At 37.3% G+C, this 21,135-nt stretch overlaps 1 protein-coding gene across 2 annotated transcripts in view; it reads left to right on the forward strand.

Annotated features, from left to right (window-relative positions):
- Positions 1-21,135, forward strand: part of LOC150105457 (mitogen-activated protein kinase kinase kinase 20-like) — a 346,847-nt gene that overhangs the window by 258,887 nt on the left and 66,825 nt on the right. For both annotated transcript variants that reach the window (XM_090394158.1, XM_090394159.1), the window contains exon 15: positions 11,695-11,831. In XM_090394158.1, the coding sequence (XP_090250284.1) occupies positions 11,695-11,831 (137 nt within the window). The remainder of the gene's footprint in view (positions 1-11,694; positions 11,832-21,135) is intronic.

The raw sequence follows: 21,135 nt of genomic DNA on the forward strand, positions 1-21,135 counted from the left end.
CTGGATTATGGGTCCCAAGTCTATGGTTTGGCAAGACAGAATAACCTACAATGGTTGGATTCCATCCATCATCAGGGTATATGGCTAGCTACTGGTGCCTTTCACACCTCACCCACTCAAAGTCTCTATGTAGAAGCAAATGAACCGGATCTATCACTTCGACGAAAACAGTTGTCTCTTAATTACGCCCTAAAAATAAAATCTCTCCCAGATCACCGTACATAGAATAGTATTGTCTCTCTGAATTGGGAAGCTGAATATCACACACATCAAACTGCTATACATCCTTTTGGTATGCATATTAAAGAAACTATGCAAGCTGTTAGTATAAATGTTGACAACATTAGCTACACTAAACATAACAACATTCCTCCATGGCAGGTTTGCCCACCATCCTGCTACCTCTCACTTTGTCAGCTACAGAAATCTTATACCCCATCATCCATCTACCTGCAATTGTTTAACACACACGCTGATTTCTTACCCATCTATACTGATGGTTCAAGAACTAACACTTCTGTTGGCTGTGCTGCTGTGTTTCCTGACATTATTATCTCAAATTAGATCCCACCTGACTGCAGTAATTATACAGCAGAGTTACATGCCATTCAGCTTGCACTTGTGCATATAAAAGAAAACTGCTACACCAAAAGTGTATAATTTATACAGACTCATTTAGTTCTTTACAGGCTATCTCTTCTCTTATGTATAATCCTCATCCAGTACTTTATGAAGTGCTACACCTGCTTCACAAAATGAAAATCCTTAATTTCGATGTTCAGTTCTGCTGGATTCCTAGCCACATCAGAATCAAAGGAAATGAGGCTGCAGATGCAGCTGCTAAATCAGTCCATACCTTCTCCACATACTATTTGACATTTCCATATACAGACTACAGATAACTTATATGATCAAAGCTAATTGCTCAGTGGGAGTTAACATGGCAAGAAACATCAACAAACAAATTATATAACATTAAACCTGAAATTAAACACTGGCATTCTAGTCAACGTACAAAGAGAAGGGAAGAGGTTGTCCTTGCTAGGCTCCACATAGGTCACGGTCACCTTATGCATTCTCATTTACTGAGAGCTGATGACCCTCCCATATGTGAAAAATGCAACACACATCTCACTATTCATCATATTCTGGTAGATTGTCAAAAATTTACACGAGAGAGGAATGAAATTTTCACTTATCTAACCAAGCCATATACACTCAGAGGAATGCTAGCAGACTCAGGCAAATTGCATGATGTTTTTAATTTTTTAGAAAGAATTAATTTGTACAAGCACATTTGACCATAAATTTGTTTATATGTAAATACTTTTTTGCTTAACTTAACTTAACTTTTATACATATATATTATTCATTATGCTAAATCTGACCAATTATGTATTACCATAGGCCTTGATCTTGTATATTTGTATCACCCTGCTGTAATTTTGTTAATATATAAATACCATAATGCTAAACTTAAAGTTTATGCATCAATGGTGTATGATAATTCCTTTCTGACTCTTTAAGTATTAGTATAATAATGTTTGTTGTAATCTTACTAGATGTAGACACTGCTTTCCTTGACTTGTTTTGTATATACATATGTTAACCTATAGTTATCTATTTATGTACTGCTGAAACCTCTGCAATAATTTTGTTTATATGTAGATACTGCATCACTTAACATGCATTTTGTGTATCTTATTTACTACTATATTTTTCGAATAATCATGTAGTGCTGTAGGACACCTTACCTATTTGTGTACTTTCTAGTAATTCTGTTTATATGTATTCTAAATTCTGTTTCTACTGCATTGATAAATTTAATTTTCATCCATGCATATTGTATAATAATCCCTTTTTGCCTATTTTTGTACTGCTATAAAGGCATCTATTATAATCTTACATATATGTAGATACTGCATTCCATGGTTTATTGTTTCATATATTATTTATTAACTTATATTGTTCCTTTTACAGCACTCTTAGGAATGGAGGAAAGAGTGCTGTAAAAGGAATTAGAGATGATAAAGGTGAAATGAAAACAGGAGAAAAAGATATCCTTGAAGTATGGAGTAATTACTTTGAAAAACTGCTAAATGAAACAAGCAGTGATGACAGCACAGTGATAAAAAACACTGACCAGGCATGCAGTCAGGAATACATATCCATACTTGAAGTAGAAAAAGCCATCAAAGGCTTGAAATGTGGAAAGGCAGCAGGAGTAGATGATATTCGACCAGAAATGCTGAAGTATGGTGGTATAAGAGTCTTACAGTGGCTGCACTGCATAGTTCAGAAAGCCTGGACAGAGGGACGAATTCCCGATGATTGGAGTAGAGCTCTCATAGTACCCATATATAAAAAGGGAAATAAAACTGAATGTGAGAATTACAGAGGTATTTCCCTACTGAGTGTTCCTGGCAAGATCTATGCAAGTATACTTGAGAAACGGTTGAGAAGAATTGTGGAAGAAAAGCTTGGTGAAGAACAAGCTGGATTCAGGCCAAATAGAGGCTGTCAGGATCAGATCTTCACTTTACGACAAATAGTCGAGAAAGCATGGGAATATAACAAAGATCTGTATTTAAGTTTTGTCGATTTGGAAAAGGCATATGACAAGGTGCCAAGAGAGAAGCTATTCAATACGCTGCAGTTGTATGGTGTCAATGGGGCATTATATCAAGCAATACTTAGTCTTTATTTGAGTTGTGAGTCAGCAGTTAGAATTGAAGGAAGTACAGGAAGATGGTTTAATGTTAAATCTGGTGTGAGACAAGGATGTACATTATCCCCTCTGTTATTCATTATCTATATGGATCACATTATGAAGGAATGTGGTATTAAACCTGATATCAAAATTGGAGATGTTAATGTCAGCTCTTTGGTTTATGCGGATGATGTTATACTTCTAAATAAATCCGCTACAAGTCTGCAAGATTCTCTGACTAAATTGAATAGCTGTTGTAATAGATATGGTATGAAGGTCAGCAATAAAAAGACAAAGACAATGAAAATAGGCAGAATCATTGAAAATGTCAACTGTGTTGTGAATGGAGAACCTGTGGAACAAGTAAAACATTTCAGCTACTTAGGCACAATTTTTACTGAAGATGGTAAACTAAATATAGAAATAGACAACAGAATCAGCAAAGCTGGTATTGTGGGAAGTCAATTGAATAAATTCATATGGAATAAGAAAGAAATTAGTCGGAACACTAAATTAGCTGTATACAAGACTGTGTTCAAACCAATTTTAACTTATGGATCTGAGAGCTGGGTCAGAAGTAAAACACTTGACCAAAGACTAGAGACCGCAGATATGAGAGTCCTGAGAAAGATTAGAGGCGTGAACAGATGGCATCAATGGCAATATCATATTAAAAATGAGGATATTAGGAAAGAACTTGACATTGTCAGCATCCAGGAATGCGTTAGCAGAGCTAATCTCAGATGGTATGGTCACTTAAATAGAATGGGAGAGGAAAGATTAGCAAAACAAGTGTTCTCTGCCAGGTTGGCAGGAAAACGACCCAGAGGAAGACCAAGATATAGGTGGATTGATACGGTACAAAGTGCCTTAGACGATAGAAATATAAGATCTGATAATGTTGGAGTCTTGACAAGTAACAGACTGATTTGGAGGAAAATTGTAGATAGGAAGTTAGTAATGATGTAATTTTTTCATGTAGTACTGTCATATCCTGTACACCCCTTGAGGGTACATGGCAGGAATTTGATGATGATGATGACTTATATTGTTAACTATTTTTGCACTACTGTAATAACCTCTGACCTTGTGTGTTGCTGTGCCCTCTGCAGCAGTTCTGTTTACCTAGAGATGTTGCTTTGTGAAACTATTTTTCTGTAAATGCTAATGTTGTAACCTTTAGTATGGTGCAGTATGACCATTGTAGTTTTTGTGCCAAATAAACTATAAACCAACCAACCAACAGCCTTCCACATCTCACTCAGCAGTCAGACTGATATAGGCATGTTAGGCTTATCTTACAATGAATTCAGGATATATGTTGTGAGTGTCACTTAATGTACTATTAATCGTCATCATCAAATTCCTGACATTTACCCTCAAGGGGTATACAGGACATGATAGTACTACATGAGAAATTTACATCATTACTAACTTCCTATCTACAGTTTTCTGCCAAATCAATCTGTTACCTGTCGAGGATCCAACATTGTCAGATCTTATATTTCTATCTTTTAAGTCACTTTTTACCGTATCAATCCACCTATATATCTTAGTCTTACTCTGGGTCTTTTTCTGCCAACTTGGCAGAGAACACTTGTTTTGCTAATCTTTCCTCTCCCATTCTGTTTAAGTGACTCTAACACATTCCTGGATGCTAACAATATCAAGTTCTTTCCTAATATCCTCATTTTTAATATGATATTGCCATTGATGCCATCTGTTCATGTCCCTAATCTTTCTCAGGACTCTCAGGATATGAGAGTCCTGACTTCTCAACTGTTTGTTGTAAAATGAAAATCTGATCCTGACAGCCTCTATTTGGCCTGAATCCAGCTTGTTCTTCGCCAAGCTTCCCTTCTACAATCCTTCCCAAGGATTGGAGAAGAATTGTGAAAGGAAGATCATTTCGCAAGTAATTTTCACTGTAGTTTCTCTATAATTTTCACATTCAGTTTTATTCTCTTTTTTTATAGATGGGTACTATGAGCTCTACTCCAGTGATTGGAAACTTGGCCTTCTGTCCAGGCCCTCTGAACTATGCAGTGCAGCCACTGTAAAATTTTTATACCTCCATAATTGAGCATTTCTGGTCAAATATCATCTACTCCAGCTGCCTTTCCACATTTCAGACTTTTGATGGCTTAATTTTTATTTAACACACACAGCATAAATTGTTCTCTTCTTATAATTTTGATTGTTTAATTTAATTTTATCTTTGTGTCTTGTTAAGAAACAGAACTTTCAATTAATTCAAATAAACAGGGAAATTTAGATAGCTAGCTAATAACACCTTGGTCTAATAGATAATTTATAATCCTTTCATGATGAAAGAATAGAGAAGCAAGTTAATGCATAATACAGATACAAGAACAAAGTCAAATAATGTTAATTATGCTCACATGCTGTATGTTTACATTTGAACTCACTTGAAAACATTTTTAGTAAAAAAAAACTTTTTATTAGCTTTTTAAATATAATAACAGAAAATGATAGTCACACTGATAATATTTTATTTAACACTATTATGAAATTAATGGATCCATCACATTTGTTGTTGTGCTCTCATACTATGAAGTAGTATTATTATTAAGATGAAAAGCCAAACAGCTATTTTTTCTGGCGAGGTTGATAAGTAAAGGGAATAAAAATCCCTTATTGTTTTTCAGCCAGTATACGAAACTCGAAGATCGAAAACTACAATCTAAACGTTTCATGCCGACGAACTGTCGGCGGATCCAAGCGTAAGTGACCACTGAGTAGTGCCACACCAAGGCAACTCGATGCAAAGGTGGAGCAAGCTCCCTCACTATTGATATTTTCTCATAATGTAAAAACACACAGCTCCTAGGAGATGTGGTACTGCTTTACATTATGAGGAGAGGTCACTACCCAGACCGGTTTCAACCTTTTTTGAGGTCTCATCAGTGAGTAGCTAGACCTAGAGATATTAAAGTTTAAGTGAAAAGAACTTGCATACCTTCGCTATATGTAAGTTCTTTTCACTTAAACTTTGATATCTCTAGGTCTAGCTACTCACTGATGAGACCTCAAAAAAGGTTGAAACCGGTCTGGGTAGTGACCTCTCCTCATAATGTAAAGCAGTACTACATCTCCTAGGAGCTGTGTGTTTTTACATTATGAGAAAATATCAAGAATAGTGAGGGAGCTTGCTCCACCTTTGCATCGAGTTGCCTTGGTGTGGCACTACCAAGTGATCACTTACGCTTGGATCTGCTGACAGTTCGTCGACATGAAACGTTTAGATCGTAGTTTTTGATCTTCGAGTTTCGCATACTGGCTGAAAAACAATAAGGGATTTTTATCCCCTTTACTTAGTATTATTATTATTATTGTTTATACTGGTACTCCATGGTATCAAAAGACCCATTAAAGGAAACCCAAACTATCCATTAACACATACCTATCATACATCTCCTTAGATTTATTCACTGTTGGATTGCTCACAACCACCTCTGGCAGTCTATTCCACTCATTCCCACTCTTAAAGTAAATATCCTAGTCTACACACCCTTACTAACCACACTATTAGATAACTTCCAAGTGATCTCTTGTTTTCCCCATGTATTAAAAAAAATTATTTTCTGTCAGTCTTTTAGAATCCCTTTAGTAATTTATAAGTTTCCATGTCCCCCCCCCCCCCTCTCTTCTGCCTTTTAGTCAAACTCTGCAACCCACACGCCTTCAGTCTATCCTCACAGACCTGTCACAAGATTGGTCATTCTCTTCACCACCTTCCGGTCCCCTAGAAATGCAGGTGACCAAATCTGTGCCCAGTCATTGATGTGTGTGGTCAAATCATAGCCTATTTTGCCAACTCTTATATCTTCTGGATAGAGATTTGAAATTCAGAATATCCTTCCCCCTCCAGATCCCTATCCTCATCAATTTCCTGTAATCTAGTACCATCAATTATGATATGCACTACATAATCCTTTCATCATAAAGTGCATTACCTTACATTTTACAACATTAAATTGACAACCATTGTCCTTTGCCCACAATGCCAATTTATTTAAATCATCCTGCAAGATATCTATATCATCTTTATCAACTATTGCCCTTCCCAGTTTTGCATCATCAGCAAACAACTGAATATGAAATTGGTTAAAAGTAAAATTCTACTCAGATCTTCTGTAGATCATTATTGTACAAATTAAAGAGTAATGATCCTAGTACAGAGCCCTGGGGCAATCTGCTAGTCACCCTCATTCACCTTGATTCCACTTCACCATACACTACCCTGTTATGTCCATCAGCCACCAATCTCATCCATTCCCATTTGCTTCAACTTATATAAGAATTTTCCACACGGTATTCTGTCACATGCCTTTGCAAAGTCCAGCAGCATCATACTGTAGCCATTTCCATTGTCTAATTCTGCTGTCACTTGATTATAAAATGTGAATTAATTACTTAGACAGGACCTCACTTTTACAAAGCCATACTGCCCACTATAAAGTATTATGTTTATATCTACTCATTCCTGAATTTTACTTTTAACCAATTTTCCAATACTTTAACCACCACCACTCCAGAAATACTAATTGGTCTGTAATTTGCTACTTCTGTTTTGGAGCCACTTTATGAATAGCACTATCTTACCTGCTTTCCACTCATTAGAACTTTGCCAGATCTGAGATTTAAACTAAACACCTTCATCAGAGGCACTGCTAGTTCTCACTTTCTCAAGAGAAAGTGAGATCTACTTCTCAAGAGTAGATCCCGAGATCTGCGATGTCTTTGATGGCATGTCACTCACCCATCCCGGCAGCATCTTGAAGAAAAAGAAGAATCACCATTATAATAATTGTGGATATTCCATAACCTATTAGAGAGAGACAGCAACCTTCCAGTGGCCTGTCAGTTCTGGCTTTGAGACATTTTGTCTGCCCTGACTGCATTCGTGCATTTTTCACTGCAGTAGGCCTTGGAGTACATCGTACTTCCAAACATCCTGTTGAGGCAAATGTTGCTATTTGCACTGACCGTGTGAAAGCATGTTGGATTGCTGAAGAGGAAAAGATTCTAGCCACTCATGAGATCCAGTTGTTGGCTTCAGGTATAAAGAACATTAATGAAGCCTTTGCTAAGGTGTTTCAACATAGATTGCTTGATGCCATAAAAGAAAGGCCAGCTATAAGAAGCTGGTTCAGGAACTGACTTAACATCCATCTAGGGAAGGGATGGCAATACCTTTGTACCTCCTGTCCCTTCAGTTTCTCCTTCCATCCACCAGTCTCATAGGCTACCCTTTGATTTGGCTGAGGGAGCTTTGATTTCCAGATTAGCATCTTACCTGGATAAGTCTCCTCTTTCCCAGATAGATAGCCATAGTTCTCTTCAAGAAATTATCATTGCCCACCTAATGAAACAAGATGTTGAGGATCACTTGAATTGCTACCTTCAGAAGGAATTCTCTCAACACCGGATGCCTCATCATCATCAATGGCCTCATCCCTACCCACCCGTAGTCGTGTCCAAGAGAAAACAGAGGAAGAGGACCTGTACATTAACACAGGCCCTCTATAAGAAAAACAGAGGAATGTGTGCCAAAAACCATCTTAGATAGTGCTTCCCCTCCACCTCTGGAAGAACAGTATGAAACTTCATGGAGTTTGGTCTTCTCCACTCCACCTCCGCATTTTTCTGGGAATGATTCGCCCACAGTATCACAGTCTATTCCTGCCTCACAGCTCTACGGTCCCATATTAATTCAAGAAAAATAAATCAGCTTTCCCTGCAGATTCATCTGCCTCTGACCAGACAGTTTTCCTGCATTAAGATTTTGGAAGGTGCCTCTTGCTATCCTACAAGACTTATTAGATCTTCTTCTTTCTACAAGAGTGACTCCACCATATCTCTGTGCTTCAAGAACTATTTTTATTCCCAAGAAGGAAATCTCCACACATGCTTCAGACTATAGGCCTATTACTATATCTCTTAATTCTTAGACATTTACACAAGATTTTGGTTAGACGACTGCAGCAATTTGTACAGCACAACTATTGGCAATGATCCTTTATCCCTTCGGATGGCTGTGCCAAGAACATTTACCTCCTTTCCTCTCTTCTTTCGGATTCCCGACACCGCCTTAAGCCTCTATACATGCCATCCCTGGACCTCCAAAAGGCCTTTGCATCTCCCCTCCTGCTATCCTTAGAGCACTATCTGTTGCTGGATGTCCAGAACCTTTCCTTATCTATGTTATGGAGCTTTATATAGGTGGCTCCATCTCTATCACGACAGGGGCCTGTGTGACCGCAATACCCACGGTGTGGGGTGTTCATCAGGGTTGACCCTCTATCCCCCCCTTTATTCTTCAACTGCATCATAGATGAGTTTCTTCGCTCTCTTCCTAACCATATTGGTTACTCTCTAGGTGCCTCTTTCTTTAATGCTATGGCCTTTGCTGACGACCTTATTCTCGTAGCCTTTACAAAGGTAGGCTTGCAGGAATTCTTTGACCGGGCAGTTGACTTTTTTCATATTAGAGGCCTGAACGTTAATGTTGAGAAGTCCTGTTCATTAACTCTTATCCCTTCAGGTCATGACAAAAAGATAAAGGTTGAGAGTACAGAGTTTTCCCTGCACACAAGGCCATTGCATGCTTTGACCATCCTAGAGGATTGGAGATACCTTGGTGTTATGTTCACCCCAAAGGGGGAGTGAACATAGTCTTCGGTCCCTTCTGCCTTAGAGTCTGGGTTTACTGCTTTGAGGTGAGCTCCTCTTAAGCCCCAGCAAAGGTTCCTTATTCTGTACTATTATCTCCTACCTTGATTTTACCATAAGCTGGTTCTTTGTAGGACATATGTCTCAGTACTGTCCCGAATGGATAGGGCTGTTCATGCTGCCGTTAGATCATGGCTCCAATTACTGCCAGACACCTCAGTAGCATACTTCCATGCTCGAGTGAAGGAGGGTTCCATCACTAAGGTAGTTGATTCCACGACTCTGCTTACCTAGAATAGGAAAACTTGCAGTTTCATCCTCTCCTGTCTGTAGAAAGGCTTTCCATAGCCCGATTATCCAAAAGGACTTTAGATGTGTGAAAGGATGAACCTGGTATCAGGGCTCCCAGATTGAGACAGCAAGAGATGAGTATAAGAGATGGGCATCATTGCTTTACAGTGCTATAGACGGCACCTCATTAGCAGAGTCACACTTCATACCCCCGCAACATCGATGGGTATGTGATGAAACCAGATTACTTCCTGGCTTTGAGTTTGTTGATTTAATAAGGACTAGAATAAATGACCTGCCTACCAGGGCCGTGCAGCCCGATGGGGCAGTGATGACATTAGTTGTGGGGCTGGCTGCCTCTACACCGAGACTTTGTCACATATTTCTCAATGGTGTTTGTGTGAAGAAACATGATGCTGTGGTCTCCATATTGGCTAACTGTTTTAATTAATAACAAAGGTTGGGAGACCATAGTTGAACCACACTATAGAACCACTTTTGGCATTAGAAAGCCAGATATTGTAATGAGGAAAGATGGTGGTGTCTGGGTAATTGATGCTCATTTAGTGGGTACTGAGCACTCACTTACCTATTGCCATGAGAGCAAGGTCCAGTACTACGAGCAAAATGCTGATCTTGCCAGGCAAATAGAAGAGGAGTTTGGGGCGGCTCCTCATTTTACCAGCACCACCATCTCTCTAAACAGTGTGTGGAGTGCAGCGAGTTATAGAGACTTGTCTCTGCTTGGTTTATCCAAGAGTGATGTTAAAGTTATTTCTTTAAGGGGTCCCTGCAGGGTACACTGGTGACCTGGCATTGCCATCAGTACGAAGCATAATAAAATAAAATAAAAATACTACCCAGACCTACTGTGGTATTCACATTGATGTTTTTCAATATGTTAAGCACTTCCAGTTCATCCACCTCAATTCTCACATCAGTCTCTGTGACTTCAGTAACTGCAAAGCTACCTCCTGGATGATATATGCTTGCTAAGTCATTACTTAGTAACTGAACTATTTCTTCTGCACCGAATAAAGTTATCTTTCCATAATTATTCTTTCTCTTATTTGTTATGTAGTGAAAAAAACTCTCTTGGGTTTACTTTTGGCCTGCTTAGCTAATTTTCTAAGCAGGAGCATGATTAACATGCTCTGAAATATAAACAAAAAGGTGATCAGCATGTTCAGGGGCATGCTGATCACTTTTTTGTTTACATTATTTCCACAATGCTTTCTGTTTTGCAGTTCCTGCTTTATATTGCTAATCATCCGCTTAATCCCTACTCAGTTTATCTTCCTGACCCTGGGTATGCAGTCTTATACTGCCTTTCTCAATTTGCCATAATCACCTACATTTGCCATAATCACCAGCTTTGTAGTTCCACATAAACACTTTTTTGACTGAAAATTTTGGATGTTGACTATCCTCCCAGGACAAGACTGTGTTCAGTTTCCCTTATTGGAGGCAGACTTGCTACTGTAGTTATAGATAAATCTTCTGATGCTATTATCAGATCTTAGCATTAATACTTTTATATGTAATTTAGATACCTGCCTACCTTAAGAGGATGGGTAACCTGTAAGTTGCTCTATGTACATAATATATTATATATATACACACACACACACACACACACACACACACTGGGGGGGGGAATCTGGCACCTACTGCGCCCAACCCCCTCAAGTTCCGGGCTGGTAAGTCGGTTTTCCATTGTTTTGAAATGTCCACCAAATTGTTGTCCCATGAAGGCAAACACATTGTTAGACGTGAAGCGTTTCAAATTTTGGCTTAATTGGCTTAACCCAACTCAAAACAGTGAAGAGACAAAAAAAGTGACATAAAAACGTTTCTATTTCAGCTTATCGGCTTAATCCAGCTCAAAACAACGAAGAGACAAAAAACGTGACATAAAAACATTTCAAATTTTGGCTTATCCTTTTATATATGTAGAGTGGATTACTATTGTAAGGTTGTCATTTTTTTCCTTATAGCAACTGCACGAGATCTGGAACAGTATGCTGCTTTATTTCTCCAACAGCATATCAGTGGTAAACGGTTATTATTACTAAACTCTGAAAATCTGAAAGATATAGGTGTTACTACAGTAGGCCATAGGATTCATCTCATGGTCAGTGCATATTGTAATCATTAAATACAACTAAGCTAGTGTATTTAAGTATAGATTTTATTACATGTACTAGAAGAAAACTTAAAATCTGTTAAAATCTTTTATTATTCCTAATAATAGATAAGTTTTAATTATACTTTATGATTGTCTGGTTGGAACAAATGATTTGAAGGGAGAAATGTATGATATGAGATAGAATATTATTATTATTATTACACCCTCCATGGAGTTGACAGACCCATTGTGGGAGGTTCATTCAACTGACAACATATTTATCATATAGAATCTTAAAATCCTTAGCACTCCTTGCATTAACAACACATTCTGGTAATGTGTTTCATTCACTGACAATTCTTCATGTAAAAAATATCCCAGGAGAAGACTCTATGTTCAGTTTCCCCTATTGGAGATAGACTTACTACTGTAGTTATAGATAGATCTTCTGATGCTTTTACCATATCTAAGCATTAATACCTTTTATATGTAATTTAGATACCTACCTACCTTAAGAGGATCAGTAATCTGCCATTGTGTATACTATTCCTCACCACACTTGTACATAATTTCCAGGAATGACCTCTGGTTCTTCCTCTCTCACCTTCTCCTCTTTTTATAATATAATACCCTCTGGATTAATCTGATAAAATCCTCTCACTAACTTAATCATATTTCTATCATGTCTTTATCATATCACCTCTCTTCCTCTTATCCACCAAACTCTGCAATCCGCATCTCTTCAACCCCTCTCCATAGCCAGCATTCCAAACTCCTGATATTGTCTTAATCACTCTTCTCTGGACCCTCTCCAATGTCTCCACATCACATTGAAAGTCAGGTGACTAGATCTGAGCACAATAGTCCAAGTGTGGTCTGACCAGTGCCTTACACAGTGGCACAACCACTTCCTTATCCTTGCACGTTAGAGTACTTCTTATCATAGCAACACTACAATGTGCACCCTTTGCAACACTAGCAATATGCCCTCTAAACTTCAGTCTACTGTCAACCATCACTCCCAAATCTCTAATCTCATCCACTTCCTGCAATACGGCACCATCGATATAGCACACAGCCTTATATTTTTGCACTCCAAAATGCAACACCTTGCACTTATTGATATTAGAACTACAACCCACTCATTTGTCCATGTAAAAAGTCTATTCAAATCTTCCTGAAGGGAATTAACGTGCTACATATAATTCTTCCCAACTTTGCATCATCAGCAAATAACTGAAGATCGCCAGTCAGTCCACATGATATATCATTTACAAACAAGTTAAACAGCAGGTGCCCTGAGAACAGATCCCCTAGGTCACAGCACTGGTTACCCTCCGTTTTTGAGACGCTTCTCCATCATACAACCAAGTATGATGTTCAAGGTATAGATAGATACTAGTTTGGTTTACAACGTTTTTTATGTTCCTTTTAATTTGCATTTACTTTCATATCTCCGTAATACCTTGAAAAAGCCAGACAGTTTGCTGGCGAAACTGGTAGGTTTTAATAAATGTTTATTTGTAAAATACTGGTCTGTATTAATAAAAGTGTATTTCCAAGTATGATGTTATTGTTCATAGAGCCAATCTCTGATCCATCCATTGCTTCCCAAACTGTGGGCTATGGTCCCCCTTTGGGGCTGCAAGTTTTGTTAAGGGGGGATGAAATAATGAAAACAAATTTAAAATGTTTTAAGACCAAGTAGTTCTTTTTTTTAATCTTAAAAGAAATGTATTTAATTTTTATTATTTATTATTTCTTTTTTGTTATTTTTTATATTTTAATGGAAAATCACACGTTGGTGTTGGTTCACAAATTTTGCTTCCTGCATATTCTGGTGCTTAATGGATATTAGTAAATATATGCTTATTCATATAAGTTTCATTTCAGAGGTATTGATAAATAGCACGAAAAAGCTTACAAACGCAAAATCTTGAATATAAATTGCATCGAATATAAATACAATGAATATTATAATAATATATGTCTGTATTACGATTTTTTTTTTCGATGGGGGGGGCGTGAAATATTTTAATTTTACCAAAGGGGTCCTTTACATCCATAAGTTTGGGAAGCACTGATCTAACCAATATTCTATCTATTCCTATCCTGCTTGTACAGCTTGTACACAGTTTATCATGTGATAATCTATCTAACACTTTTGCAATGTCTAAGAATATCACTGTATATGATTATCCCTTATCTAACACACTTGTCACCTTATCATAAAATGTAAGTAAATTACTTAAACAGGATCTACCCTTTAAATATCCATGCTGACCATCATAAAGAATGCCATGTCCATCAACCCAACTCTGTATGCTATTCCTTACCTTGACCACAACCACAGTTATATAGACTGGCCTATAGTTGGAGACTTCTGTTTTAGAACCATGCTTGTTGAGTGGCACTATTTTGCCTTCTTTCTGCTCCTTAGGAATCCTACCCACCGCAAGACTCATTAAATAACCAGGTCAAGGGCATAGCCAACTGTGATGCACATTTCTTAAGAATATGTGGCGATATGGCATCCATTCCTACAGCATTATTAGCATCCAACCCAACCAACATCTGATACACCTCTGATTCTTTCACTTCTAATACTTGCCTCTCTTTTAGATGTTGCATGGCTCCATTTACACAGTATGATATATGCTGATAAAATGCTCATTCCGTAATTCCACTATATCCTTTGCAGCTCTTAGTCTGCTGCCATGACTATTCACCAATGTTTATCTGCCATAGTTATTCTTCCTCTTGCTTGCCATGTAGTGGAAAAATCCCTTGAACTAACCTTGTCCTGGCCAGCCAATCTCTTCTCATACTGCACCTTTTCTTTCTTTACCATGCTCATCACCTTTCTAGCCTGCACCTTATACTCTTAATGGACCTGATCACCACCAACTCTCTCTTGTACCTCCTTCATAACATTTTCTTTTCTAGCACAGCTTACTCGATTTCACTGTTCATCCATTTCACTCCTACTCCATATACTCACTTAACCCTTGGTATGCAATCACTCACAAGGCAGTATTTTATCAAATACTGCCTTGTGAGTTTCCATGCATTGTCAACATCTTTTCCACTCAGCTCATCCACCCAACGCACTGATGCTGATTACAGAGCTTCCTATAATCACCTGCTGTATACATCCACATGTATCCATTTTTGGCAGTGACCTTTTCTTGTTTCATCACTTCCCAAACAAGTACCTCATGATCGCTCTCGCCAACCAGTGGCAGTATATGAAGGAGATTTTGAGTGACGTGAAAAATGAAAAACAAAAGAGTAATGCTTATGTATCTCATACCACAGAATAATAGGAGTGATGATTCCATCACAAATGATCACATGATAGAAGGAACTCATGTTACAAGAACATTGGACGAATTATTAGTATCTGAGAATCTGTCTATAAATGAGTGGACTATTATGCTTCTGTTTGGTATGAGGAATTATGCAGTTTTGACTTGGAAGATGACAATGTATGGAAGAGTTTTGAGAAAGGCATGTTGATAACCATAAGACAGGTGATTATAATAAACTGAGAAAGCAATTTGAGGCAGTGCATTGGCATGAGAAACTGCATGGCAGAGGCATCATGAGTACATGGAAATGAGTTAAATGTGCCTAAAGGGAGATATATCTGACTGCATCCGCCTAGAGTTAGGAGGATTAATTACATGGAAGCTAAATGGGTGAGTCACACATTATAGCAAGAGCTGCAAAAAAGAGGATATTGTTAATCCATTATCATGAGAAGAGTGATAATGAGAATTCTGGAATACTGTAAAGATCAGGCTTGAAAAGTGATGGTTATGGTAAGGAAACAAAATCCAATTATGAAAAAAAAGTTAGCCAAACAGCAAGGAAATCTAAAAGAAATTATTACTGTGTATGTAGCAAATAAAATGAAGAATGACTAGAAGAATATATAACCTTAGCAAATGTAGTAAAGCATCAGATACACAATAAATATATATTCCAAGGCAGAGTCATTAGCTCTCTAGATGACTGCAATGAAATTCATGAATGAATAGAGGTAGACGATGTTGGGGAGGATCTTGAGTATAATGTTCACTTATTTGCTGATAATGATAAGTTAAGGAGAGTGATAAAGAAGATAAATGATCCAAATATCCCTGCAAGCCGATTTGAATAGATTGGTTAGATGGATAGATGTCAGTTCAATTTGCTAAATGTCTAGTTATGCATTTTGGAGAGAGAGAGAACATTACAGGCAGAGTATTATATTAATGGAAATTTCTTGGATATAGTCATTGAAACCAGAGGCATTAGGGATTATTCTGGGCTATGAGTTAGTTTATGAATCACATTTGCTAAGATGGATAAGCCATTGTATTGAATAACAGCATTATTAAAGAAAACTCAAAACTTCCTTATTCCTACAAATCTTGTAGGAATAAGGAAGTTATTCTCCCACTTTACAAGGCTTCGATATGACCACATCTCAATTACTATGTGCACCTGAGTTCCAAGAAGATGGGGAGGCAGTTGAAGAGATTCAGCAGTGAGTAACACCAAGATAATAACTGGCCTATGAAGTTCTGCATATGAGGATAGATGGGGTCTTCATAGTTCGAGAAATAGATGAAGGAGAGGAAATATGATATAAACAAATTTTTATTTTTACTATGTGACTCCTGAGAAGTCCAAGAACTCATTGTGGGAAGGCACTCCACTATCTGCAACCCACTATCTTCACTACTTAATCCTCCATCTATTCACAATGGCCATCTACCAGTCACCAGTAGATTTGCCTGTAAATTGCATACGTTCTCTGGTTGATTTGCTTATATATGGGATGAAAAACTTTTTTCTAAGAGATAAGATTGCTTGCCTCCATGTAAGATTGGCTAACTTGCCTTCGAATTAAAGGAAGAATCTTATAGTATAAGCAGAGATTTTGCATCTTATGGATGGTGGAAGAATTAACAGCTGCAGTGATATGCATGAAGAGATAGAGGAGAGAATTAAGAAGACCAGTTGTAAATATTTTGCTTTACAAATCCTGAAGTCTAGAATATTATCAAGAAGATCCAGAGAAAAACTATTTGAGCTATCTACAACAGAAATTAACCTATGATTGTGAAACATGGTCAACAACAACAAAAAAGGAGATAATAGAAAGTTTATCACATTTGAAAGAAAAGTACTGAGAAAAATATTTGGACCATCTTACAATCAAAATACTGAACTGTACAAATGAAGACATAATGAGAAACTATGAAACCTGTTTCTAACACCCAGCATCCCATCCTATAAGAAGCAAAATGATCCAAATGGTATGGCAACATTTGGAGGGCAGATGACCAGCTAATCAAACAAGTTCTTACAAATAAAATATACAAGACAAGATCCACAGGAAGACTCCAAACACAATGAATGGATGTGGTAATGGGAGACTTAAAACAGCTGGATGAACACTTTATACCAGATGTAGCTTATGACAGAGATTGATGGCAAAACCTAGTGAAGGCAGCATTAGACCTAAATGGTCCATTAAGCTTGAAAGAAGAAGAATGGATGGTGGAAGTACAACTCTGGCAGAAGACTGGGGGGGCGGGGGAATCATCCCTGGAGGCTGGCTTGGAACATTTTTATAAAGCATGTGAGATCTAGGTATTCTTGTAATGGCCATTAGATGTTGGAAATGTGTCTTTAATAAATGTCTTTAAGAAGAAATATGATGGATATTAAGTATTGAATGTCTAAATGGGCCCTCTCTCTCAATGAGAGGGCCCATGATACAGTCACCTCTCATTATAATAGACTTACATAGACCTCAAAAAATAGCATCACGTTGAAAGTTTGTTAGAGAGCATTCCTGTTTAAAAAGCATTGTGCTGTAAAGTTTGATTCACAGATGAATGAAGTTTCATAACGCAGTGTAAATTCATTAACAAGTGATTTCACTTTAGTAGTGTTGCTGTAGTGAGAATTGAGGTGCAGCATTTCATACTGTATTAAGCATGATGATTTAAATAAATTGGCATTGTGGACAAAAGATGATGATTACCAATTTAATTCTGCAAAATATAAGGTTATGCAAATTGGGCTGAAAAGGTTACATACAGTGTATCATATTGAAGGTACTAGATGGCACCTTTGAGCCAGTGACTTGGAGATAATGGTGGACAGTTGAAAGTTTTTAGAGAGAATTCCTGTTAAAAAATCATTGAGCTGTGAAGTTTGATTCACAGATGAATGAAGTTTCATAATGCAGTGTAAATTCATTAACAAATGATTTCACTTTAGTAGTGTTGCTGTAGTGAGAATTGAGGTGCAGCATTTCTTACTGTATTAAAGCATCATCATCAAATTCCTGACATTACCCTCAAGGGGTGTACAGGATATGATAGTACTAGATGAAAAATTTACATCATTACTAACTTCCTATCTACAATTTTTCTCCAAATCAGTCTGTTACTTGTCAAGACTCCAACATTATCAGATCTTATATTTCTATCGTCTAAGGCACTTTGTACCGTATCAATCCATCCATATCTTGGTCTTCCTCTGGGTAATTTTCCTGCCAACCTGGTAGAGAACATTTGTTTTGCTAATCTTTCCTTGCCCATTCTTTTTAAGTGACCATACCACCTGAGATTAGCTCTGTTAATGCATTCCTGGATGCGGACAATGTCAGGTTTTTTCCTAATATCCTTGTTTTTAATATGATATTGCCATTGATACCATCTGTTCATGCCTCTAATCTTTCTCAGGACTCTCGTATCTGCGGTCTCTAGTCTTTGGTCAAGTGTTTTACTTCTGATCCAGCTCTCAGATCTCAGAAGTTAAAACTGGTTTGAACACTGTCTTGTAGTTGCAGCTAATTTAGCTTTCCTACTAATTTCTCTCTTATTCAATATGAATTTATTCAACTGACTTCCTACCATACCAGCTTTGTTGATTCTTGTCTATTTCCATATTTAATTTACCATCTTCACTAAAAATCATGCCTAAGTAGCTGAAATGTTTTACTTGTTCCACAGGTTCTCTGTTCATAACACAGTTGACATTTTCAATGATTCTACCTATTTTCATTGTCTTTGTTTTTTTTATTGCTGACCCTCATGCCATATCTATTACAATAGTTATTCAATTTAGTCAAGGAATCTTGCAAACTTGTAGCAGATTTATTTAGACGTATAACATCGTCTGCATAAAGCAAAGAGCTGACATTAACATCTCCGATTCTGATGTCATGTTTAATACCACTTTCCTTCATAATGTGATCCATATAGATGATGAATAACAGAGGGGATAATGTACATTCTTGTCTGACACCAGATTTAACATTAAACCATTTTCCTGTATTTCCTTCAATTCTAACTGCTAGTTAGAAGTCTCAAATAAAGACTAAGTATTGCTTGATATAATGCCCCATTGATACCATATAACCGTAGAGTATTGAATAGCTTCTCTCTTGGCACCTTGTCATATGCCTTTTCCAGATCGACAAAACTTAAATACAGATCTTAGTTATATTCCCATATTCCATATTCCATATAAATCTTGCCATATTCCTGGCAAAATTTATACTGGCATAAATCTTGCCAGGAACACTCAGTAGGGAAATACTTTTGTAATTCTCACATTCAGTTTTATTTCCTATTTTGTATATGTGTACTATTAAAGCTCTACTCCAATCATCAGAAATTCGTCCCTCTGTCCAGGCCTTCTGAACTATGTAGTGCAGCCACTGTAAGACTTTTATACCACCATACTTAAGCATTTCTGGTTGAATATCATCTACTCCTGCTGCCTTTCCACATTTCAAGCCTTTGATGGTTTTTTCTACTTAAAGTATGGATAGGTATTCCTGACTGTATGCCTGTCGAGTGTTTTTTACCACTATGCTATCACTGCTTGTTTCATTTAGCAATTTTACGAAGTAATTACTCCATATTTCAAGGATATCTTTTTCTCCTGTTTTCATGTCACCTTTATCATCTCTAACTCCTTTTACAGCACTCTTTCCTCCATTTCTAAGCTTATTCAACAGCCTCCAGAATATCTTACCACCTTCTTGATATTTATTTTCTATGTTCTTGCCAAAGTCCTCCCATGACTTTTGTTTAGCTAGTTTTACACAGTGTTTAGCTTTCTTACATTTGTCTCTGTATTCTCTAAGAGAACAAGCTGACTTATTAGCCAGGAACTTTTGATATGCGTTCTTCTTTTCCTTCACTACCTCTTTAACTTGCTGTGTCCACTATTGAGTTCTTATTTTTCTATCCCTGCACACATCCTCAACACATGCCTCTCTGGCTAAATCAGTCAGAGTTTTCTTCAAGGCTTGCTACTGAATCTCCAAGGTTTGGTTCCTGTTCTGAAACTCTTTCATTTTTTCTTCAATATTGTTTGTGTATTTTTGTCTACGGTTCACATCTGAGAGCTGCTCAACTTTTATCTGCTTTAAAACTTTCTTACATGTTATTCTTTTCAATATGGAATTCAATTTTATCCTGCTCGAGACTAAATAGTGATCACTTCCAATTTCAAATCCTCTGTACACTATGGTGTCCTGCACCAGGGAGAAAACATCACTATCAACAATAACATAGTCAATGAGACTTTTCGTATTCCTTGCCTCTTCTCTCCACGTGAATTTGCGCACATTTTTATGTTGGAACATGGTGTTAGTAATAACCAGTCCATGTCCTGAGAAGAAATCCACCAGGTATTTGCCATTATTATTGGCTTTGCTCTTTTCTCCAAATTTTCCCAAAATATTTTTGTATGTCTGACAATCATTTCCTGCTCTGCTATTTAGATCTCCAACAAGGACCAACTTTTCCTTTTTCATTGTGTCAGTTGCTTTCTCTAAAGCATCAAGAAATTCCTCCACTTCTACCTTAGTAGAACCTTCTGTGGGACCATAGGCACAAATAAGTCTCATTGTCCAATTCTTCCATTCTGATATTTGCCCACATCACTCTACTTGAGGCTGCCTGCCATTCAAGAAGATTAGCCTCGTATTTTGTGTTGAATACTATGGCAACTCCTTCTTTTCCTTGATTTTCATTGCCTGAATATAACATTTTGTATTTATTGCTTGGAAAGATCTCACCAGTTTTATCTTTTTTTTTTGTTTCAGTCACCCCTGTTATGTCGATCTATTACTTATCTAATTCCTCAGCTAGCTCCATTTCTTTGCCATTCAGGCTTCTTATGTTGATAGTGCTGATCTTTAACTGCTGTGATATTGAGTTGGGGTGTGCTTTCAGATTTGTTCCAGTAGCTGACTTTTCACTCTTCGCCCTGGTTCCCTGCCGAAAAC

The sequence above is a fragment of the Typopeltis vanoorti genome, chromosome 6 (genome assembly GCF_054136105.1).
Source record: "Typopeltis vanoorti isolate ZY-2024b chromosome 6, IOZ_Tvanoo_1.0, whole genome shotgun sequence".
Classification (NCBI taxonomy): Eukaryota; Metazoa; Arthropoda; class Arachnida; order Uropygi; family Thelyphonidae; genus Typopeltis; species Typopeltis vanoorti.